This window comes from Passer montanus, unplaced genomic scaffold, assembly GCF_014805655.1.
Source record: "Passer montanus isolate IOZ18808 unplaced genomic scaffold, ASM1480565v1 scaffold6, whole genome shotgun sequence".
Taxonomy (NCBI): Eukaryota; Metazoa; Chordata; class Aves; order Passeriformes; family Passeridae; genus Passer; species Passer montanus.
In genome coordinates, this window is record NW_024371037.1 from 301,661 (window position 1) to 327,737 (window position 26,077).

Below are 26,077 nucleotides of genomic sequence, written 5' to 3' on the forward strand. Positions count from 1 at the left end.
GCAAGGATACAAAACAATTCAGTATCTTTCTTGTGTTCCCTTAATATTTGAATGAAGAATGAGAGAGATGATCAATGAAACTGTCACATGGCAGGGACAATGTCCCTATATTCATGGCAGTGTTTGTAACAGAATTTCTTGTTTGGTGTTTTGTATTAAAGAAAAACTTGGTCACAGCTGCTTCAAAATGTTGTCAAAGCCCCATAGGCCAGTAAGGATAACCTTTGTTCATACTTGCTGTCACGAAACCACAGCCTTCCATAAGCTAAACAAGGAGTTAAAGATGCAGTGAGGAAGGAATCTAATTTAGATTTGCTGTACAGGATTTGGCTGTTACATACCTGTGATGCCAACAAGCTGCAGAAGTGCAACTGAGAGTGGAATTTCAGACCTTCTTGCACAAGATAAAACACTCATTATGACTACTGTGGCTGCCAGATTTCTCTACCTGAAAGCTGAAATTCCCTGAAATAAATCTCTCTGGCCTGAAACAGGAGAATCTGGTATCAGAGTGACCTGAGAAATTACTATCTGGAGAATGGATATAAGTAAAGATAAGGCAGAAGATATCCTCACATTTACTTTTATGTTCTTTTATGTTCTGTGTTTGTAAGAGCCAAACACCAAGAGCTTACGAAGCAATATGATTAGGAACTTCTGGCAGGATGCTGAGAAACCAGCTATAATTACCTTCTCATGACACAAAGTTTGAATTCATAGCAGGCACATTAGATGTAATGATTCCTCATGTCAATATGGTATCACAAATACAAATTAGGAGAGAAAAAAGTGTAACACACAGAAGATCTCTAATTGCTGTATTTGATTACTGGAAGATTTGCAACTATGTAAGATTTCTGCTCTCTCTGAAGTGAAATCCAAGGAGAGATGCAAAGGATATGGGGAATTCTCTGATGGTCTTTTTCCCCTACAAACTGCTCCTTGCTAGGGGTTGCATAGCAAAGGAGGCAGAGAGAATGTGATAATGCTAAGGAGAACTGTGGGAACATTGAATTTCTTCTTTATTTCAGGAGTTGGTGGGGTTTCTTTTCCATTAGAGCGCTTTTGTTCTGTGTTGATTAAATTTTGCTTTTTGGGAACATGACCATAGAGCAGAGCAGTCTTGGTGGCTGCTGAGCAGGAGGACTACGAGAACAGCACTGGAGGAGGCACCCACTCATGGCAGGGCAGGAACAGTGGGAATTCACACCCAAAAAGGTGCTGATTTATAGCTACAGTGGTGTGCTCCATAGCAGGCACCAGGATGGGGCTGGAAGGAAGTGCTGTGGCATCCATGTCCCTAAAACAGGTGTTGATGACATGAAGCACTTGCAGCATTGCTCCCTGGGGAGTACAGACAATTCCATCTGTGTCTAAGCCTTCACCTACAGCTCATCTCAGCTGCTACTGCAGTGCTCAAAGATATATGAAATGAAGCTGCAAAAATTATACAGGCTTCATATATTGTTCAATAAATTTGTTTGCTTAACTAAAATGACATCCTTTAACCTTTAGTCATGCATACAGCTCTCTGCCATCAATGGCACAACTATTACTGTGTACATTGCTTACTTCCCCACACTGATTTGTATATAAAGAAGTTGTAAGTCTGAAAAAAAAAGGTTAAAAATATATGTACTTCCTCACTCATGTCCTTACATCACAGGAAGTGAATTCCAAATCACCCCAGCCTAGCCAGTAATCAGGTTTCAGAAATACCTTGTGGAAGCTCAGTTTACCTTTGTGCCCGTAACAGAAGACTCCTGAAGACAGAGAAACTTTCATCATGTATAAATGACTAACAATTACATGGAACCAAATGGAGGGCTTCAAAGCAGGGTAGAAAAATAGAGGGAAATTCCATCCTATTAAGATAGGACATAATTGTCTTGTACAGGAAATAAACACTATATTTTTAGCAGGTGACTAGTCAGATAGAATCAGTACAGGGTTATGATTGTGTAGTGATTTCTCACCAAATTGCAGCCTATCTCCCCAGAGAGATGACAGATCTTAGTATTTTCTTATAATTAGTTTTCTATATAGGGTCTTAAATAGGAAATGGAAACATGAGAGCTCCCGAAGAAGGCTGTATTTCATAGACTATTACCATTCATATTTCATCTTTTACAATTAATTCAAAGATTTGTAGGTACCTCATACTGGTATGTTACTACACCAAGTTAGTACCATGATAAAATTTCAGTAATACCAGAATCTTCCAACCTTCAGACTTGGCAATTCCCTGCTCATTCCAATTTATGGCCACTGCATTCCATGAGCCAACACACACTGCTGCTATTGAAACCAATATATGATATTTAAATTCAAATAGATCGAAAATCTGGATTGCTGTAAACAATAAATTCACATCCAAGCTGAAAACACAACATTATGATTAATAGTTATAAACTGAACTTGCAAATGGATGTGAATATATTAAAGAAATTATTAAAATCATAGGTAAAATAACAATACTTAAAGGAGATTGGGACAAAATTCAATAATGTATCTTCATGAAATATTTCTGGGAATAGATTACTTGTTGATAACATTTTCAAACTTGCTCTGTAAAGGGGATGAAAATCAAGGAACTAATGGACACCATATGTGGGTAGATATTTGGGTTTGATGAACAGAACATTGTTGTGCAACATGGAACTTAAAGGCATCAAAGTAACTTCAATCAACCACAGAACAGCTACTAAATTTCTATTGCATTTACCCGGTGATAAACCAGAAATATTCTACAATATTTGCATCGATTTTTGGGATAAAGTATTCCAGAGCCCTCTTTATCATGGTTGGAAGTGTTTTTCCCTGGCCAATCTGAATGTGATCCAACTGTCCCTCCAAAGAAGAAAGTGTTTCACTCAAGTGTAGTTAACTCTGAAACCTAAAGACAACAAAGCTATAAGCAGTGCTCCCTCCTTAACTTCTGACCACTTTAATATCCTGACAGCAGGACAGTTAATTTTTAACTCAACAACTATGCACTGAAAAGAGATTTACAGATCAAATCCTTCTTTGTCTATGAATAATATGGTGCTTCTCTTCTAAATATGTGCTGTTTGTTCTGACTACAGCATTAAGTATTAAACACGTTCATTAATTATTAATATAAGCTTATTATCTTTCATTCTAAAAGTGTATTTAGCCTTTTTTTCTGAAGATTTCTAGCAAGAGATTCTAAAAACGTGATGGAATGCATGTCATTCCAAAACTAAGACATGGATGTATTAACTTCATTTTTATGCATATCTTTGGTTAATAAATGTTGCTACTTCCTATTTACAGTACAATAGTATGCAAATGTTTTTAATGAAATCTACTGATCATAAAATCTCTTTTGTGGTGCCCAGTTCTGTGTATTGTGTATTTATGGATAATGGACTTTAAAATGTATTTCACTGTGGAAATCATTCATGAGAAGCTTGGTATGAAAGTAACTCCTCAACAAACACCAAATATCCCAACCATCTCACAGTTCTATTCAGGCTTTCTCCCATCAGGCAAAAAAATTGTCCCCATCTTCTTAGAAAAGTCCTGCTGCCCCAAGCCCTGCATAAATTTGAGGGAGCACCTCCTGTCCCCCATGCTGGGAAAAGCCCAGTTCCTTTGCTGCCATGTCCCTGCTCACTAACTCCTGGTTCCTTCCACAGTCACATTTTTGATGACAGCCCAGAGGCAAAAGCCAGTGAGGGAAAACCCTTCCACCTGGAGAGCTGGATCCACATCAACGAGATTTTTTTCACATCGGAATTTAAATAATTTATGGTTTCAATTTTTTATAACTTCAGCAGCGAGCGGCAGTGTTGGGAACCAACCCCCTCTGCTTCACCCCTTGTTTGCAGGGGTCACAGCAGACATTGCTGAGCTGTCAGTGTAAATTACAGCTGGCAGCACGTCAGTGTAGAATGCTTAAACGCGTGTGCAATTTCAAATACATAAATAATCCCACTGACTTTACTGAAGCACCAGAAAACATTCACCTAGTATTCTTTTGTAACTTCTCAGGAGTGTTTGAGAAGCAGCACTTTGATCTTTATTAGCTGTCAAGTCCATGATGAGGCAAAGTGCGTTCCTCAGCGGGCTGTGGAGACAGGCCTGGAAGCAGCTACGTCCTTCTGGAGTTTTATCTGAACATTTACAAACCAGAGCTGAGTTACAGTATTTCCCTTAAGTGTGTATTGCAGCAGCTTTTTGGGAACAAGAACAATGCTAATGCTCTGTGCTGGCTGATGACCAAGGGCTGAGGAGCTCCTACCAGGCTGTGCACCCACACTATGCCCCAGTATGTGAAGGGGCCTGCAATGGATTTACATGAAAACCCCTGAACCAGGAGATGTGTCCCACCTTTTTCCTTCCAGACAGAAGAAACGTGTCTGCATAAAGCATTTTGAGCAGAAATTCACACAGTGCAAATCTGTTCAGCAGCTGACAGTCCCCCTGCATGACCTGGAGCAAGGCACAGTTCCTACCACCGTGGACGCACAGAGATGGGACTTACCCTAAGTGACACTCACCAACCTTCTCCTGACTAGAAGGCAGCGCCAGGACTTTTTCTGCCTTTGACTAAGAATGCCAGCAATTTCAGCTTGACACAGAGCTGGCCTGGCTGCTGGTCCACCACACAAATCATGGGCCAAAGATAAGATAAACACATACCGGTGTAGTCCTCGTAGCACTCGCAAGTGTAGCCGCCCTCCCGGCTCCGGCAGAGCCCGTTGCTGCCGCAGGGGTTGGAGTAGCACAGATCTATCTCTGTCTCACAGTAGTCCCCGGTGAAGCCCGGCGGGCACCGGCACCGCAGCCCGTTGATGGGGTGGATGGGGCGGAACAGGACCGTGTTGGAGCTGATGAACGGGGCCGAGCTGTCAAACTTCAGCACAGAGACACACTTCATGTAGTTCTCGCAGGGCTCACGCAAGCAGATGTTGTCATCGAAAGGCAGCACCCTCTGTGTCGAAATCGTGGTCAGCAGCGTCCTGTTGAGGTAGATCTGCTCCTGCAGGTCCTCAGAGGGGAAGAACTTGTTTCGAATGCCACCAGGGAGCAAGGCTGAGAAGGTCACGTTCAGGATATTGGAGCTGACATCCGTGTCGTTTTGGATGTTGAAAACAAAGATGCCGTCCTTGGCAGTGGAGAGCACGGTTGCCACCCCCTCCACAAAGAGGGACAGGAGGGGAGAAAGGAACCTCTCCTGGGACATGTTCTCCAGCCGCACTGTGATGCTGTTGGTGAGCATGTCGTCCGTGATGATGGTGACACGCAGGGTGCAGACTGCAGTGACACTGTGAACGCCATCTGAAGGGAAGAGAGAAAAATAACAGGGATGTCAGAGAGCTTCAGAGGCTTCAGCCTACGGACAGGGAGGCTCCCACAGTCTCCTGAAAATGAAACAGACCTGCAAGGCACTCAGTTCTGGGCACCAGGATGAGAGAGGGAAATGTATCCACCTTCTACAGTTATTACCTTCGTAATAACCTACAGTTATTGCCTTTTCTCAGGAAAACAAAATAAAATTTCTTAAGAATTGTAACTCAAAGGACTCTAGACATCTCAAAGAGGCAAGAACACCTGGAGAAGATGCCGGGCAAATAACTAGCGAGGGTTAGTGTGTAAACAGTCTGAGGGCTCTATGATGGCCAAGGAAACCAAGAGGAAGGTGTCTCTTGTGACAGTGACCACTACTCTACAACTGCTGCTTTTCACAGCACAATACCAAAATTATCTTCAGGTGTGGTCTCAGGCTTAAGGAGCCACAACTCTGCACAGAAAATTGTGACCAGAGCTTCAGATAAGTAATTTAAGGAAACAAGTCTTCACATTTGAGTGCTGGAACTTCTTCATTTCTCACATGTAACTTCTCAAAAATATTTTATGAATATTAGAAAAATTTAAATAAAATATGCCTGTAGTAAAATAAATGCCTGCAGTGAAAAGCAGACATTTAAAAACTCTTCAATTTTTTCCTTCCTTTAAGGCATTTCTGATATTGCTATGCCTGTTCTGCAATAAAATCCATTATTAGAAAAATATAGCACTAATACCCGACACTGAACTGAGAGTTGCCACTGTAAAATTTCAGCACAGCCTGAGGCTTACAGCAGTGCTGTGAATGTACAAATTCTAGATTATTTTGACATTACAGAAAATAATTATGACACAATGAGTGCTAAATTTAATCTAACTTCAATGCATGTGTGGAATGGGAAGTTGCATCATCACTGAAATCAAATAACTTACTTTAAATGTGTCTCCTTGCTAACATTAGGGACTCATTAAAATACAGATTGCATTACAGAAAATATGGTTAGCATTAGAGCAGCATCTAGAAATCCCAGATGAGATCAAGAGTGGCTTCCGGTAGGAAATATCCCTTCTGAAAGATCTCACAGTGCAAACAAACAACCTTAAATGGGCATGAGTTCATCTCACGAGAGAGATTAACTGGTTTGAGTGGCCAATATGAGCCCCAGAGTGGGGTTAAGAACTGAGCCCAGTTTCCTTAGGCCACAGCTCAGTGTCACAGCCTTGGTCTGAAGTATCCCAGTGAAAATAATTACACAATAATCTACTATTAAGCCTGATTTAAATTAAACCACAAGGTACATGCAGAAATGGATTTTGAATCACATCAATGTTTGCAAATTGCATCAGGAACTGTGTTTAAATCAATTAGTGTGAGATCAAAATTCTAACAGCATAGACTGCTAAATATCATTTTGCTAAGGTTTGTTATCTCTAAGTGTAACTTTATGACCTATTATGGTCATGCAGAAATAGAACAGAAAAAACTGGAATTATTTATTTCCTACTCACTGTCACCACTCCATCTCAAGTGTGGTTTTGTTTTAAAAAGAAATGTACTGTTGGAAGATTTTTCCTCCACTTTTATCACAGCGATATAGTAAATCACAGCAGCATAATTAACAAAATGGCTTTTGACTCCCTCCTCCTATCAGGTTGTCTGTAAAAGCTCAGCTGTTGACTTTTTCCCCACTGAAGCAGCTTTTATGCAAATAGAAAAATGTCTTCTTCTGTGTGCTACTTTAACTACTGCCTGGCTAAAACCAATCAGCCAGGAGGGGACATTGTCTGGAGTGATCTGTTTTACTTCTCCCAGGTAACAAGTGACAAGAGGAAATGGCCCCAGGTTGCTCCAGGGGAGGCTTAGATTAAGTATGAGGAAGAATTTCTCCACCACAAGACTTCTCCCAGGTAACAAGTGACAAAAGGAAATGGCCCCAGGTTGCTCCAGGGAGATTAAGTATGAGGAAGAATTTCTCCACCACAAGGGTGCTCAGGCATTGGAACAGGCAGCCCAGGGAAGTGGTGGAGTCACCATTCCTGGAGGCGTTTGAAAGATGTGTGGATGTGGCCCTTGGGGACATGGTTAAACGGTGGGCTTGGCAAGGCAGGGTTAATGGTTGGACTCAATGATATTAAAAGCCTTTTCCAAAATAAACAATCACATTATTCTATGATTCTATGTTCCCATCACAGAAGCTCACATACCAGCTTTCATTTTCTCCCAGGTTTGCAAAAATCTTTATCTTCTGTTCCTCAGACTCATGCTAGAAATCTGTAGTATCAGCTTCCGTCAAGACCCAAAGCAACCTTTACAAATTATTGGTAGCCAAAATCATCATTGCAAACTCTTCCTATATGGTCTGTGGATTTCTGGTCAACAGACAACACAGGATAGCAGTATTTTCCTAAATGACATCCTCAGACTAGTTTACCCATGTCTATCATTTGCACAGCTCATTCCCCTGAAAGGCCAGAACAAACTATTAACTTCTTTTTTTCCTAAAGCAATTGACATTTGCCTGTTTGTCCCATAGGGTGCCTGAACTATTTTGCTATTTGTTGCACAATATGCTACAGAAGTTCCCTCATACCAGCCAGAGTGCTGGACAATGGGTCCTTTTTTTAGAAAACACTATGATCTATAGCCCGTGGTATGTATAGTAAGAAGACAAAATACGATCCACTGTCTGACAATGCAGCAGAGTCTACAAACTGTCATAATCAATATCAACTGTCACAATATGCAAGAGCTTCCCAGCATTCACAACAGCTATTCTGACACAGTTAATAAATCACTGGAGAAAAGCCTGGTGTCAGATACCACACAGCCTCCTTGTTCCATGGGCAGCACAAAAGAAAACTGGGCACAGACATATAGCTGCAAAATGAAGTTGTGTTTTAAAAGCCAGCTCAGCTTTGTGCAACCCTGTTGCAGAGCATTAAAATAAAAAGAGAGTAAAAAGGAGCAGAGCATGTGTGCTATAGGCAACAAAAGAATGGCACAGCCATAGAACTGGCTGGACAAGCACCTCTTTCATATCTCAGTCAGGCTGAGAGCAGCATCACAGGATCTGATCAGCTATTCATTCAGAAACTCAATGAAAGTTGAAACAATCTGTGGTTTTATGAGACCAAATTAGTATCTGTTCTACTTTCAACAGACAACATTGGCTTTGAGGTTGGGAACAACTGCAATAAAGAAAGTGGAATTTTTCTTGTCTTTTTTGGAAATGACTTAAGCCCTAAATACCCAGTAATGTATGTGTTTTGGGATTTACAGCTGAAATACTACATGAATGTTTAAAAGGTTTCCTGTCAGATATGCCACAGAATTATCATTAGGAAGTACTGTTTTGTGGAGTGGCCATACTTCATGGCCTTCAGTGTTTGGGATGCCCACCATACGCAGCTACCAATCTCCTAAAAAGGCTAAAAAACCATCTGAGCTTCCAAAGGTCTTATGACACAGTCCCTATCATGTTTATGGCAGGTGTGAGATGGTTTCAGTCAGGGTGTGAAACAACCTTCAAGTTGCTACACTGGAAAATTCTGGCTGCACTTTAGTCTTTGGAGCAGATCTTGGAACAGATGAGTACACACACATTCCCCAGGCTTAGCTGCCACCAGCTCTCACAGCCATCATGTGGGGGCTTCAGCAAAGCTGCTGGATGCAGGAGTCTTCCTGAAGGAGCTCTAAACACTTAGATCATACTGGCAGATGGGATGTGCAGGCATTCTGCTAAGAGTGATTTGAGTAGACAGCCTGGATCTTAGCAACCCAAGCCACCCAGACAGCCTGAGGAAAGGGAAACACAGGACAGAACAAAGAAAGAAAAAGGATTCAACCAATCCTTTGTTGGCTTGGCTCCTAAAATCCCTGTACCAATGGATTTTGTCACTTGGTCCTCAAGTTTCTCTTCCACAAAATAGGTATAATAGCACTTAACATGTACACTGTGAAGTAGAGGGTACAGATGATGAAATGTTGAGACACTGGGGTAACAACAAAAGCTACACAAATGTCCTTAAGAAATCATAAAAAGCTTCTTTTAAGAGCTGTTGCAGCCAAGTTTATCAAAAGCAAGGTGGAAAGATTAAAATAAGACTCTTACTGTCTCAGAGATCCATGAACAAATGAAGGGAATTCTGAACAGCCTGGTGGCTACACCAAAAATGTGTTCATTACGAATGTGGTCCCTGCACACTCAAATTTTATTCTGGCAATATGGTTCTATGTATAATTTCCACAAAAGTGCTCTCTACAAGGTGGAAATCAAAGTAGACTGTTGTCTTTTGAGTCATTGTCATTGCTGAAGAGGAGACTTAAAACTAGAATTACTCATCTTCATCCTTCATCAAATTAATGAAAAGATCTAATAGCAAACACATACCCTGATGCATTACAAAGAAAAGAAAGACAAGAAAGGCTGATGAAAGCTTGATGCTCTCTAAAACACATTAATAACTAGAAAATTGTTCCATTATTACCTTTACTTTACAATAAACCTTATCAAATCTGATACTTTAATCTCAGTTTTCTATCTTCTGTCAGTCCATAAACCAAAGAATTTTATTATCTACAAATGTAAACACAGCAAAGTTTAACTGAAATGCATATTTGGCAATGGCAGCACCTGGCCAGAAAGGTTCTTTTGTTTCTTTTTTAAGTTTGCAGAAATAAAATAATTAACACTATTTTTAGCTTATTACATACAAAGGTCCTAGTACCAATTTTGAAAGCTGCATACTTTATACTTTAGCATCAGAGCTTTCTTTCACAGATATACCAACCCCAACCCATTCCAATTTTGCTTTATAACACATCTGGAAGTAGCAGATGCCAGTTTTTACAACAGCCATGCAAAATCCTTGGCTAGCAATCCACAGGTTCAAGTAACCTCTTGCTCTTCCCAAGTCATAAGAAGCAGCTGTGGCCATGGGGAGCAGCCACTGCTTGGTAACAGATTTTGGAATGATCAAAGCTGCATCCCATTGTTTCCAGCCATGTCTTCATATACAGGAGTTAATACACACCCAGTCCAGCACTAAAGCTGGAATTACTGATGAGGATGCTGTGCTTTTAGTGTCCTCTCCACTGCTTGGGTGGCAGTAGCACATCAGTAGCACCAGGTCACAGAAATGGATACTGCAGGCAATGCTTGCCTGTCTGAGCAGGGCTGGCACCCAAATCACACTTCCCACTGAGCAAACAGCAGTAAAAAATCAGCATATGTCAATAAAAGTGAGACAGAGTGCACAATCCTGCCCTGAGCTTTAGTTTGCCTCAGGGAATCTGCCACCATTGCAGGGCTGACTCCTTTCCTTGCATTGTGCTTCCACCACCATGGAAGCAGATTTAAAATACATAAAATATCAGTGTGTTAATATTGTCCCTTCCAAGCCATTGCTGTAGGCACTACAAAGCTTCACTTTCATGAGCAGAAGTAAGAACTCTATGAACACCCATGAGATAAACTCCTTAAAATATCTTCTGTGTCACAGAAAGTTCAGAAGCTTATAATGCAAAGAAAATATCATGAAAGAAAATAAACTGCACAGAAAATGACAGGTGGAAAGCTAAGTAAGATTCCTTGCTGAAACACCAGGAAGACATGACCAGAAAGGGAAAAGGAAAATGGGCATGATTGTGAATTTAAAGATCCCCATCTCAGGGTTTTCCCAGTTAGCAAGCAGCCTCACTGAGGAAGTGTTGCAGGTTAGAAGGTGTGTATGACCCCCATTTTAGTGTCCCCTTAGGGCACCCTGGAAAAGGAAGCAGGTGATGGTTTCGGTCTTAGCTTTCCAAAAGACAAGCACAATGTCCAGTGGCAAATATCCTCTCTGTGTCCCTGAAGAGTCTCTGTTTTGTAGCTGGAACAGATCAATGTGCAAAAGCCTCTTTTGCTAGAGAAAAGTGATCTTAAATGGTACAGTAACAGAAAAGTAACATCCATGAGAAATACACCCTATCATTGCTTTGTAAAACACATAAACATGTTGTGTATAATATCCTATTATTTCTTAGACAGGCACTAATGAATTCTGTCAAAGCCTCCCTTTCCTTGGAATCAGAAACACTGCTGATGAGCAATTCCGTCAATACGTCAGGTTGGATGCAAATACACAGAGACTGTCTTGGCCACATGAAGCTTATGTTATTGATTTTGTCCCTTCGTTTCAGGCTGCCAGTCAGCTCCCTGCATTTAGGAGCACTGACTGCCAACACAAGTTGTGGGCTTTGGAAACAATATATTAAAATAACTATCTATTATTCACACAATACCAAAGGTTCATGTTGGAACTGCTGCTGTGAAGAATGTCAAAGTCCAGGTCTGCTCCCAAGCCTGTTACACTAACAGGATGATGCCCATGGACTTCAGTGGGCTTCACTCCCTGTCAAAATTTGGCCTAGTGCCTAATTCCCAGGGTCATTGCCAGTGCACTAACACAGAGCTTCACTCCTGACCCTGCAGCTCCAAACAAGAACAGTCTGCCCTGGAAATGGTGCAGGGTTGAAAAATCAGAATGGCAAGAGCAGAAAGCAAAAACAAGAGGGATGAGCAGGACAAGCATGTGGACACTAGAAACATGCTCCATGGACAGCACCAACTGAGCTGCAAAGGTGCAAAGGGTTTCCCTAAAATCAGGTGTCTGAATCTGTACCTCAACATCTCTCATTTTCCAGGAAGGATGACCAGCTGCAGCCACCCTTCAGCAGATGCTCTGTTTTGAAAATATTGGCCAGTGTTGCCCAGCATCATTTGGAGGAAAGAAGGTTTGGAGCACTCACAGGAATAGGGAAGACAAAGATGTGTCACGGGGTATTTTAGATTTCAGGGTGAGGTAAAACAGGAGGCAGCTGAGGTACATGGTGTATGCAAGCACCTTGGCAGGTCCTGACTGAGCTGCAAGAAAGGGGAAAGTCCTGGGTAAGACATGTCCTCAGGGGAAAAGGTGTCTTGGGGGTATTTTAGATTTCAGAGTGAGGTAAAGCAGGAGGCAGCTGAGGTACATGGTGTATGCAAGCACCTTGGCAGGTCCTGACTGAGCTGCAAGAAAGGGGAAAGTCCTGGGTAAGACATGTCCTCAGGGGAAAAGGTGTCTGGGATTAACTACAGAAGACTGGCAGACTGAGGGAAGACAAGCAGTAGTCCACACTGGCAGAGTGAGGGCCAATGTATGACTGTGCCAGTGACCAGATCTCCTTAAACCAGCATTAACCACATTACCTCCAGCACTTCCTGCTGCCACTGCAGCAACTCAGAGCAGCCCAGGGGTCTGTCCCAGGCCACCCAGGCTATGGGATATGCCTCTGGGTCATGGCTATGCCAGGCTGTGCCTTGCCACTGCACCGCCCAAGGCAGCATCAGCCACATCCCCACTTGTGAAAGGATGTCAGGGTCACTGCAAGCAATGGATCCCAACAAATGTGTTCAGACACTTCCAGGCAAAGCCACCTCTTCTGCTCAAAGCTGTAGGCACACTTAATTTCAAGTCAAATCTTACTGTACTTCTTTTTGCAAAGAAGATGAATATCTGGGACACCTGGGGAAAGTGGGCAGTGGCACTTGGGGTTCTCACCCCACAGTTCCCTTGGCAGCAGCTGTACCAGCTAAATCAAGCAGCTAAAAATACCCAGATTGTGGGAGGATAAATTGTGCATAAAGCAACTGTGAATTCCCAACGTGCATAAGAGAAAAAAACAAACCAATTTTGGCATAGTTATCTTTAATGTAGCCTGTGCTGTTCAGGATTATTTACTTTGTACACAATACTGAAAAGAAAAAGAGCATATATGAGTCTGCAGCTTGAACAGGGGTTAAGAACAAATTGATGCCAACTTGATTGCTCAACATTGTACAAGACTGCTGTTCTGAAACCAGCACCTGCAAGCTGAGAATTCTGAAATGTTAATTGGGTTGATAACACTAGTCTGGGGGAACATTTCCGGAGGGTAGGAGGTAAAGCAAGTTGGATCTGCTGACAGGAATAAGCCCTCTTGACTTCTAACTGCAGCAAAGTTGAAGATACACCTAATTTCCTTGAACACCCTCCCACAGAATCACTTCTTGCTCTTCAGGTACCTGGTGCCCATAGGCTATAGCTTCTCCAGGGGGTGAGATGCAGGCAGGGGATGCTGACAGGGATGCAGGAGCAACAGGTTGAACAACTAAACAAATCCCTGTCCTGAGCAGAAAGCAGAAGTAGAAGGGATTTGGGACACTTAGAGGGAAGTATGATATGTGGGAAGATAGCATGAGCATGCTAACAACCATGCTTACCAACTATTTAACTAAAGAGGAGATTTTCCTTCTAACTAAAATGCAAAGCAGTTTTCCTTCTGGGCTCTGCACACCTGCCTGTACCTCAGCTGGTTTTCCTTGTTAGCAAGGACTGGCCAGACTCCCCTGCCCAGCTGTGCTCAACAGCAGGGCTGGCTCCCCACCTGAGCATCCTGCCCTGCTCTGGGCTGTGCCAGGTGGGGTGCACAGCCCTGGAGCCCTGCCCTGCTCTGGGCTGTGCCAGGTGGGATGCACAGCCCAGGGACCCTGCCCAGCTCCCTGCCATGCCAGCCCTTGGTGGGGTACACATGCAAGGAGCCCACCCTGCTCCTTCTCCACAGCCAGCTGCCAGCCACAATGCAGGTTCCAGGCTCCTACTGAAGACAAGGATTTCCATTTAATGCTAATGTCCATGGAAACTGTGCATCTTACAGCACTCATCTGACCTGTTCAGCTGAAAAACCCTGCTCCAGATCGCTACACCAGATAAATTCATAGACTGACTTGCTGGGGGCTCCAGCACCTCCCATAGAGCTTGATCTTGTTTAATGCATAATAAAAACAATTGCCTAATTACTGCAATAATTTTCTCTGAACTTTAAAGGGAGAGGGGTTTAATATCATTCACACTTTAATTCTAATGAAATGCAGAGGTAAATGTTGTTAGCCAAAAGACAGTTTCCCAGCAGACTCTCATGGCTTGCAGCCTCATCTCGCAGTGTGCCGCAGTGGTGGCTGCACTGGCTTGGTGGAGGCAGAGATGCAAGCCAGCATTGAGGTGTATGAACCCCAGCCACAGGGAGCACTGCTGTCCACTCACGCCACTGCCAAAGGGCTTTTCCTGAGCCTCCACCTCCCCAGCTGTATCCAGAGGTACACAGGAGTCAAAAATCCATGAAAGCACTGGACAAACAACTGCAGTCACGGGATGCTCCAGCGTTAAATCTCCATTCAGGCTGTGGTCTTCAAGTAAATGATGCATTTTGTACAGAGGACATAAGAGCAGTGTGTTTACCCTGAGATGCTTTTACGTCATTTACCCCACTTCAAAAGGGACAGCCCCTGTGTGGGGTGCCTGGCTGTGCTGCTGGGGGGACAACCCATAGGCAGCCATAAAAGCCTCCATTCTCCTCACAGCTACACATCCCCTGCAAACATTTTTACTCACGATGTCTGATTAAAGCAAGAACTTCCACAAGCAAGCCAGAGCTCTCTTCAAATCTCTCTCTTTGCAGTTTCAAAGCAGGAATGGATAAAAACTGTTTTGAGGATGGCAAGGGTGAAGTGGGAAGAATTGGGGTGGGGGCCTGGGAGTTTCAAAACTGGGAGCAGTGCTAAGGAAATTGTTTCTCTGCCTCACTCTTTGCACCCATACTACATTCATATTAGTAACCTCAAAAGTATCCTTTCAAAACAGCATCAGCAAAATAAAATCCGTGAGTTTTATCTCTCTAAATGTCTCCATATTCCCATGTTGCTTTTGCCTGGAGATATGCTCTCTGCTCCTTGATGTGACCCACAGTGAAATCACTGGGACACTTCCTGCTGGATGAGGTTCAGGTTTGCTATCTTGAGTGGGGAAAAAAAGGGAACAATGAAAGAAAGACAACAGTTATGTTTACAGACAAGCTTTCAAAACAGTTATGTATCAACTGAAAGTTATTGATATGTGGGGTGATGCAGCTGTGCCCAGCTCTCTGAAACAGAAAAACCACCAGAAAAATTCAGCTGTGGTAGCTCAACAGGTTGCTGACTGTGCTCATGCACTATGGAGGCCCAGCTTGGGGAAATAAGAGGGTTCTTAGGCATAAGGGCACTTCTTTTCTTTTGGTTTTCTGTGGTTTCTGTCATCGTAAGACATTTGCAAATTAATACAAGGTAAAAAAAGAGGGCTATCTCTCTGGGATAGGGCAAGCAATAATGGCTATATGTCAGCTTCCACATGCACCAGGCACAGGAAAAGTTGGTCCAGCTACTCCTTCTGCCCCAGGAGACTCAGACTCAAACATGAGGGACCCACATAAACAAGGTAACACTCTCAGGCTGCTTTGCTTCACAAATTTTTGATGGGAGAAATGACAGGGCATGGATGTACCACCTGTAGCACACATATCCAAAAGAAAAGGTTTCACAGACTTTATAACTCTACCTTTTCTCCTTTCCTCTCTCAAGCTAAATTAATGTTTAAGAATTCTTAATAAGAAGTAGATAAACCAAGAGAAGAGATGGGGTCTATCATGGTCTATCCATTGGGATCTGACAAAAAATACACCCATCTCCCACAGTCTGAAAAATTTCAACTTTCAACTAGCTTAATTCCATTAAAAAATCTCAAGAATTAAAATATTCAACAAAATATCACATTTTCTTTCATTTTTGATTTCAAAGGGAGTAGATTTTCCTTTTTATTACTAGATTTTCAGCTGACCAGTTTAGCTGGTCTTTTCTGTTAACTGAGGTCTGCTGACTTAAGCAGAGTAAGAAGGAAATACGCAAATCAGAAACTTGAGGAAATAAATGTAAGCAAATAAGAAATGTAAATAAAAAAAATTGCTTGCATCATGTGATTAAAGAAGTACAGACACAAAGACAAAATAAACAGGTAAAACCACCCTTACCAAACTTTCAAAGTTTTGGGAAAGACTCACCAGGCAGTGGGAATATTTACAGGGAAAATGCTATGCTCTGTTGATAGGCGACCTGCACAATCTTCTAAAAATGTAATGCAAAAACAACCCCCTTTTGATTAACTAACCACCTACACATCACTGACCACTGGCAATGAGATCATGGTGGGTTTGGCTGCATGGTCCACTGAGATTATTCTTGGATCCCTGCCGTTAAAACTAAAATGCTGGACAAGAATCAAAAGAGACAAAGCACTTGTTTCCTGTTTCTATAGTACTGAACCTGTAGTGGGTATTTTTCTCCCCAAAACTTTTCCAAAGACAAAAGCAGCCGCCCATACAAAATGTGGAGAATGCCAGAGCCTGACTCCTATCACTGCACGCCATCTCGGGAAGCCGATGCAGGGAAAGGGCAGGTCAAGTTATGACAGAGGAAAGTGGGTAAGACAGTGACTGGTGAAACACAGAAACAACACTGATCTTCAGAAATGATACTGTAATCTCAAATGCCTATCTAAGGATTCCTATTCAGCTGAACTGTAGAAATGAAGTCATAACTACATGATTCACTTCTTTAAGAATCTGATAAGATTTTCTGCCAGACACTTTGCAAGACACAGATCTGGAGCAAAATTTTGCATTCTAGGACTAATGTAATACTATCCAAAAAATTCCATAAGGAAAAGATTATCTTTAAAGGAATTTACTATAATGGATAAACGGAGAAAAAATTTGTGCTGTCGATACATGTTTGATCTTAGCACAAGATCAGCAGGGCATCACCAGGAGTGTGCCAGGCTGTGCTCTGCCAAGCAGCCACACGTTTCTGGCTAAGGGGACTGTGTCTTTCTCTTCTGGGTGATGGTTCTTTCCTTCCTATTCTGCCAAATTTGCAGACAATACGGGCTACTTCTATTTGGTGAAATCAGGGAATTCAACAGCAAACAGAGCCTCACTACAAGAGCATGGCAAGACCCAGCAGGCATGTGCCCACCACAAAGCAGGGCAGGATGACTCCCTGGGACACCTGCATCATGGACAGCACAAAGTTTTTCCAGTTCAGTGAGAATTAATTCACAATTTCCAGGCATCCCATGGAAAACTAATGCTCCCGCCAGACCACTGGACATTTTAACATCTGTAGAAAAGCCTTCTCTTTCAACACAAGCAGAATTTTCAGGTGTAGAAGAGGATACACACAGTGAAAGCTGGATATATGATGACCTCAATGGTGGCATGGAAGCAGCATTTTCCAACTAGCATTGAATAAACCACCCATGGGAAAAAAAAAGGTTTCACTGTACATTAAGTTTTCCCAGGGCTGTTTGTATATTCTACAAAACCTAAAGAATTTATGTATCTCCTTCATTATAGTACCAGAAGGTTCCTATTAATATCTTTAAAGCTATTATTTTCATTGTTTTAGTTATGCTTTATGGAAAAATATAAAATACTGAGCATATGTAAAATATACTCAAAAACTGTCACCATTAATGTTGAGCTTTAAAATGTAAATCACTCTGGTAAAACACAAAAATCTTCATTCTAGGAATCCCTACCCCTGTAATCCCACTGATCTCAGCACAGCCTGACCATTACAGGGCTGCTGGTCATGAAGCCTTCAGCCTGAGCTCTGAGACTAGTTTGGTACAATATCAAGAATGTGCAGCTTGCTGAGAAACCACTGAGTCACAAGGATGAAATTTCACCAAGCATTCGTAGAGGTTCATCCTATCACCTTTCCATAAAACATACCACACCCATGTCCTCCATTTGTAGGCATGCAATGAGAGAAATGTTATCCTTGAGAGAACATAAATACTAATATTATTTTTAAATATAGTTTTTAAAATTTAGTAGTACACACTGTGAACAGCACTTGACTGTATATCAGGATTTTTCCATGGAAAGACCTTATCTGAATTCCTGCAGGATGCTTGATCCTGTGGAGTCACTTCCCAAGAGCTCAGACAATTGCAGAAGTTTAATTAGTAGAAAGCATTTGTGTTTCAGTGTCCAGAGCACATCTTTTCACCACCTAAGTTCAACTGGACAGACAGTACATCAGCTTTTTGGACCATGCCTCTGAGTCCAGACGTTCCTTCTCTCTCTCCACTTAGAATTAGGCTTATGCCATGACTCAACTCAATAACAAAGTTCTCAGAAGAAAAATGTATTTCAGCTATTTTAAAATTTTCTCCATTTTCAAAAACCTCTTTAGCCCTGTTTAAATTTAGTCTGATATTTCTCTATTTAGCCAGTGAGCATCTTCATGAAAGTGTTTCCTCAATGCTGAAAAACCACTCAGTTTTAACACCTGCAGTCATTGTACTGCATTAATAACCCCAAAAACATCTCACATGGGAAGACTTGCTCCTTGTCTCCACAGGGCCTACCAGAAACCCCCTCCTGCTTCCTAGCCTGCAGGAAACCTGCTGATCCCTGAGCTGGGTCCTGAGACAGCCAAACCCTACCCGTGGCTGCAGGACCTCACAGCACTGGCTGCTTGAAGCACTAACTTGAATATCTCACAGGTGGGCTCATGCAAAAGGGAACTAGAGCTTCAGTATTTGCATGGAAAGAACTATTTCTCTCTGGATGTGACAGCTGGCAATGGGGAGAGAGGCAAAGCAGCTGTAACTCAGACCACAAGGTTTATAGGGCTGCCAGCGTGCCCGTGCAGCACGGGGAGCAGCAGCAGCTCCACACAGGCCAATGTTAGTGGAAAGAACAGCAAAATTCACAAAAATGTGTGCCAGGCAAGGGATGGCTTTGGCACATTCCAGGTCACAGGGAGCACAGGCAGGAGGCTGGGTGAGGGCAGCGTGGTGACCAGCAGCTCCACAATTTGTCACACAGATGTCATTCCTCATGTCAGAAAACTCAGAGCAAGATGCACATGGAAATGTCATGACAGGTGGCTGCAATGTCTGGAAAAAGCATCAAGTGGAGAAACATTTCTACCAGAAATCTTCCAAAAGAGTAGAAGTTCTTGATAGCTAGCTCAGGTTGACTCCTGTGACTGCTAACAAGAAGTGGATGCAGCTCTTCCTCCACGACCCCTAGAAGAACACTGAATTGTCCCAGAGAAGCTGCTTTTACTCCTCTATTTTTTTTTTTTTCTTTCTGTCCTCCCAGGAAAAACAAACTGCTGCATTTGTAGCTACGAGGACATGGAGGTAGGAAAAGACAGCTCACATGGGCCTGCTTCTTTGAGAAGTGATGCAGAAGCAAACGCCAACAGTGCATTTCATGGTGGAAAACTGTTCACGGGCACGAAGCCCATGGGGTGAGGTGGGTTTGGCCAGACTCAAGCTTTCATGAACTCCAACTTCATTAGAGTAAAACATAAAAGTGCTTCCTCAGTTGAAAAACATATTTTCTACTTTGTTTCCATTAAAAAAAGAGAACAATCTTCTAATTAAGGATGGATGTAGAATTAAAAGAAAAAAAAAAACAAACAAAAAAAAAATAAACAAACCAAAAAAACCCCCAAAAAAACTCCAATCAAAATAAAATGTTCAAGCCCAAAAATAAGATATTCTAGCCCTGGAAATGTTACCAATTTGTCTTTGTGTCCTTCTCAGAGACCTGTTTGGCAAAGAGGACATTTCACAGTCTCCTCTTACGGAAATCCAACGCCACGCTCTTGCTTCAGGACTGCTGCCAGCTCCGTGTTTAGTGGATAAACCCTTTCACATTTGTCTTTGAAAGAGGCTCTTGTGAACAGGAAGCTGTGCTGTGACACCAGGCTCCTGTGCTCTTTAAAACAGCCCAAGCTCTGCAAATGACCTCTCTCATCTCGCCTCTCGGCTGGCTCGAGACATCTCCTACACGTTGTTTCTCCAGCAGTAACCTGAGGCTTCAGAAAATGCTGTAACAGGTGGTCAAAGTTAAGTCAGCACCCAGAAAAAGGAAACATTTTAATATCACCTACCTAATGCACCTTTCTTTAGATGTTTACATTCATAATCAGAATTTAGGGGGGGTTTTGTATCGGTCCATGACTCATACCCAGACACTACTCAAGGCCAATAGATATGATATTACAATTTCTTTAATTTAACATCATTTAACATTTGCTGCATTTTACTGACTGAGTCATCTGGAAAGCACAGGATACTATGGAGATCGTGGAAGTACAGAGGGGCTCCTTAGGTCTCTGAGTGCATCTTGTACCTCTCTTTCACAGCTTTTATTTGCCAATCAAGTAATGATATTTCTGTAATTACTTTAAAGTACTGAGCTCACTTGATGCATGCTGGGCACTGTCATGCAAGTCATGGGATTTGAATCATTATACTGTCCTAGAAAATACCAAACCAACATCCCAACACACCAGCAGAAGCTGAGACATGTCAAAAGAAATAATCTGGCAACAAGGTCATATGAGCATGAAACAGACTATTTCTCTTTTATCACTCACCACTCTAAAATAAATTGGGTGTTTCCCTCTCCTCTTTCCAAGCACAGAGTTACACACTCAGCAGTGGTGAGCTCAAAACAGTCTCTCCCCAAAGTAGCAAAGTAACTGCTCTGCTCTGGAACATCTCTGGTGTACTCGAGTTATTTTAGGTTTGCACACAGGCACCAGGAGGCAGAATCTAGCCAAATCACTTTAAAAAGACTGAACTGCTTGAGATAAATACCTGAGAATCCACCTCTTAATACGCCATTGCTCTAATTTCTCTTCTTAAAGCATTTGCACCAGTAATCAGAGGTGATCACTGAGCTCCATCCTGCACCTTTAATTAAAGTCTGTTTCTGAAAGCCCTGTCTAGAGAGACTAATCCCTCTCTTCTCAGCTGCTGGACTTGCACAGGAGGGCAAAGAGGCAGATGCATGTTTGAGGAGGTGAACAGGTCCCAGTTTGGCACCCCAAAATGTCACAAAACATCTACTGATACTCAAGCCAGCTACTTCAAATGCAAATTGCCAACCGTCAGTAAAGAAGTGGGCAGAGAAACACATGCAGGGGAAAACCATGAATGCAGATAGCAAAACTAATCATTCAAGGGTAACTACATATTCGTTTTTGTTTGGTACTCCCAGTGTGGGCTCAGGTCTTGTCAGCCCTTGCCTGAAGTTGATGCTTCTGTTGGAGCAGATGCAGAGAGCTTGCAAAGAAAACTGTAGGAAATCCTCCCTCAGAGCTCAAAGGAGATGAGAAAGAAAGGAGAGCTGTCATACAAATAAAAGCAAATACAGTCCTCAAAGCAATAGTATGGTGGCTGACAGGATCCTCACGAGCTAAGGAATAACATCAGAGAGCTACCATGCTGCTGTAGGCATGGTATGTCAAGATTTCCACATCATTAAGGTCACTCTGCAGCCCTCACTAGTGATACATTGCCACTTACCCTCTGTTTTGTCAGCACAGAAGGATTCCATCTCCCGGCATCAGATTTACCCTACAGTTCATCTCCTCTCAGTGTCTGTCCCTTTTTCCACCTCCCAGAGTGACCACAAAATTCTCCCTCTGTTTCTCACTATAAACTTCTCTCTTCTGAAGCACTGCTGGGAAACTGCCCTCCTGTGACAGCAGGTGCAAGTGGCTGCAGCCACTGATGCCTTCTTCACATGTTCATGTGGATAAGGAAAGGTCCTAAATGCTTAAGTACGAAGACAAATGGCCTTGCCCTTCCACCATCCCTCACCCTGAGTGAGCCTTGCAAACTTTTACCATCTCCTTTTCCAGCCCTAGGGCTGCCTGTCCTGTGTTCATACACCTGGCTCTGAGTCTCAGTGGGCTGCTAAAATTCAAGAAGAGAAGAGTAACAAAGCAAAGGTATCTCTTGCAGAAAGGGATTTACGGTCCCAGGGCTTATGTTTGTGGAGAATTGGCTGTGTGGGCTTAGAGACTGCTCAGACTGACTGAGCCGCAGCTCCTGCAGAGACCAGCGCATGGAAGGGACACAAGGAACCCAAAACTCTGCTAACTACACTCAAGAAGCAAACATGAGCCAAAGCCTGGAGACACAGAGATGACCTGAGTGACCTTGACTGTGACTATTTCACTGTGAAGAGCCAAAACCTGTAGTCTGTAAGAAAGAGAATGGGATGTGATGCTACCTTCTGGGAGTTCAGGATTAATACAATACACATATGGAGGGTGGATCAGCTCAAGAATCCTGGGGAATTTTCTGAGTCAGTATTTTCAAGTGAAAACTACTGAGAAGGGCAGCAGGGACGTCAGTGCTTAACAGGATCATGTTAGAAATGTGTGGCTAGAAAAGCCAGGAAGAAAGCCCCTCTGCAACTGCTCTGGTACCCAGTGCAGGTCAGCAGACACTGCGCAGCAGCCAAGGGATGCAGGAGGGCCACAGAAATGACTCTGCAGTGGCAGGGCTCAGGGTGCTTTCTTCAATGAAAGGTTAGTACTAAGATTAAATGGTCTTAAGCAAAGAGGGTGCTAACCTCCCTGTGTTCACAACTGACAGTTCAGAAGAGCTTCAAGATAAGTGCAAAACACCAGGAGGCACTTGGCTCTGAGGTCTCAGTACAGGCTCCAGCACAGAGTGTAAAAGAAAATATAAATGTTTTTCTTACACCTGAAATATACATTCTTACAACAATATACATTACAAGAAGCCAAGCCACACAGGGCACACTGATGGCTGGTGTTTGCCTCCACTGCTGACAGGCCCCCAGTATGTAAACATCTTCTTAACACAGACATACCTCTCAGGTATGTGTAATCTGGGTTTTCTGCAAGCCGGGGGAAATGCCTGAATATTTTACCCTGCAAAGCCAACTCTCTGCTCCTTTTTATGGCTTAAAGAAACCTTGAAGAGTCAAAATACTAATTTAAAAAGTGAAATATAAGTGCTTGGTGACAGCTAATTGATGTACACACACACAATGTGGAGGGTATGAGAAAGAAGTGAGCTATGCAAAAATGTTAATAAATGATGCAATTTGTGACCTAGGCAACACCACCAAACAGAGAACAATGATTCTTGGACTAGCAATGAAGAGAGAGAATGGAGGCTCAGGGGTGAGTGATGCAATGCTAGATGTTGCTAACAAAAACCCATATGACAATGAAGAAAATAAGGAGGTAAAACACTATGGGAGTGAAAAAATGGGATATAAGCAGATATAAGAGGAAACCAGGAACAAACCACACCACAATGTAAATTTGCTTGGCTTTTCACACCTTGCAAAGAGGTAGGGAATTTTAACACACTATGAATTTCCATACATGCTAGATTCTGCTAGTGGATCTATAGAACAGCTCTGTGATACAGAAACAATAGAATCTAACTACAAGAAAAGAGATTTGAGAGGACTTAAGAATTAAAGGAACAACTAGCTGGTAATGCAACATGTGGCAGTTTAGTGCTAGTAATGAACAAAAAAAGCAGTCAGCATAGTTAAAATTGATTTGCCAAATACAAGTAAATTTTTAATACTAGTAATGCTTCCATCTGCAGGATTCAGACATGAGAAGCCAGCTTAATCCAACAGGAACTTCACTGGTTGCACTTTTCTTAATACAGACTAGTTACTGATAAAAATTATACATGATAAAAGTGGGATATCTTCAGAGTGTTTTTTCCTGGAATCACAGAAGTAACTTCCAGTCCACCTGCACTTGAGAGATGGTCACAGAGCGCTGAGTTCACAACTGCTGCCTGTGCCAACCTAAGTGGGAGCACCACAGTGACTTCCTTTAACTCTTGCCTGCCTCCTCTCCGTTCACTCCCCTCTGGCTGCAGGGCATCCCGCGGGCGGGGCTCCCGGTCCCGGGAAGCCGCCGGGAGCAGAGCGCGTCCCGCGGCTCATCCCGCCCGGCCCTCGGTACCGCGCGTTCGATCACACAGCCCCGGTCCGTGCGCCGCGGAAAGGACGAGCTGTGCCGTCCAGGGAATGACACAGATGGAAGCTCCTGCATTTGTTATCCTCGGGCTGGTTTCACAAGGACTATGCCTCTATACAGCCTGGTGACACCTTGGCAGGCAGCAAGTGATGTTTGGGGATTTTACAAGCAGGAAATACTTGGGTTCTCTTCTACCTCTGACACAAAAAGTTACCGCGCATTTACGTAAATGACTCCAGGAATACCAGAACTTATAGCTACTCTATTGACATATTGATAAAATTAATAATAGATGTTTTTTTTAAAGTATTTACAGAATCTTCCCTAAAGTCTTGTCTTGAGATACCTGATAATACTTTCAGGTTTTAAGCTCCATTTCACCAATAAAAGGTATTTAAAAATTATTTTAAATCAAATCCCAGCCATCCAGAAGGCTCCATCCAACAGGCATCTGATGCCTGGCAAATGCACCGTGCTGTAATGCTCCTGCTGCAGCACAGCAGCTCTGTCCTCCTCTATTGTCCTCAGCCATGAGAAACTTTCTTCCATCCTCTCTCCACCTAACATGCTCAAGAGCCTGTTCCTCTTGACACTATTGCCCCAGAGGAAAAAAAAATTACAAACAGTGGCTGGAAATGGTTTAAGTGTACTCCTCCTCCTAGCAGAGCTGAGAGCAAGGAGCTGAAAGGTGATGTGCATGAGAGTTCCTTTGATAAGAGGCCAAGAAGTGACATGAACAAGTTAATCAGGCCTTCAAACCAGACATGCACATCTGGGACAACTATCTCAGGCTTCCATCTGACAAGAGAATAATCCTACTAATAGGAGTCTTTCACTCCAGATTGAGTGCTCCGGCAAAAGAAAAAAATTAAATGAGTTTAATTTAGCTTCTCTCTGGTTCTTACTGGTGTTTGAAACACTAATTCATGCCATGCAAAAAAGGGTGGGATTTTGCTACAAGAGTTTTTTCCACGGGTAAATTAAATCCCAGTTTGGTCACTCTGGGACCTTTTGCACTGAAACTCCAACTATAGTAATTTTGGGTGCAAAGAAGGTGGCCTCTCAGACACAACTGTGGAACTGCACATGCACCATCCAAAAAGCCAAGCCCTGCACACTGATCTCCAGCTTCCCATTGTGAAGGAGAGCTGGGCTGTCCCCCACCACCCAGGGCAGGACTGTTCTCAACACCCTGAGTGGTGCAGGACAAGCACACACTGGGGATACCACCTGTGCATGACACAACACCTTTGCCCAGTGTTGTGTCCGGCAATGGCAGCGTCCAGCTGGGCCTCTCGCCGTGCTCCTGCATCGTGGGCTCGGTGGGAGTGGTGGGCTGTCTGACACAACAGCAGAAGTGTATGAAACATCTGGCCCCAGCTCATACTGGGAGGGAAGGAGGGATCAGCCTCCAGAGCGCAGACCGGGTCTGTCGGGAAATGCGCTAACTCCGAAAGAATGAGCAGCTCGGCTCCTGGTGGTTGATGTCAGCTGCTCCTGACTTCTCTTGCCTCAGGTGAGCTGATTCATGTGTTTTATAGACATGAAGTATGAAGTATGAAAGATGCTATTGTTCCTTGAAGATCCCACAGGATGCAGCTTCCACACTGTTTGGTCCTGGTTTTGCCTCCTTACCAATAGTTCTGAACCACAACTTCGCAACCCAATACTGCCAGTTTTTGAGAGGATTGGGTTGAGGTAATTCCCTGACTGACCCTTATTTTCCTTCTCCTGAATCCAACTGACCACACCTCTGAGCACAACAGATCATGGGCAAAAAAACAAACACAGACCAGGCTTCTGCTTTCAACTCTTTGCCTGATCTGGTTCTCCTTGCCTCCCCGCCTTTGTTTTTTTCTCACCAGTCTGGTGTGGGTAATGAAGACAGAATATGCGTTTTGCCTCCAGCAAGAGTTTTTTAGTTCAGATCAGCTGCCTCTAACTGGAGTAAATAATTCTGGTACAAGAATGAGATGCAATGCACAGCAAACTGAAATAAGAAAAACCTGACGGTGAATTTACTGGCTGCT

General features: G+C 43.0%; 1 protein-coding gene across 7 annotated transcripts in view; it reads right to left on the bottom strand.

Annotated features, from left to right (window-relative positions):
- Positions 1–26,077, bottom strand: part of CELSR1 (cadherin EGF LAG seven-pass G-type receptor 1) — a 164,940-nt gene that overhangs the window by 92,129 nt on the left and 46,734 nt on the right. For all 7 annotated transcript variants that reach the window (XM_039726848.1, XM_039726846.1, XM_039726842.1 and 4 more), the window contains exon 2: positions 4,669–5,307. In XM_039726848.1, coding sequence (XP_039582782.1) covers positions 4,669–5,307 — 639 coding nt within the window. The remainder of the gene's footprint in view (positions 1–4,668; positions 5,308–26,077) is intronic.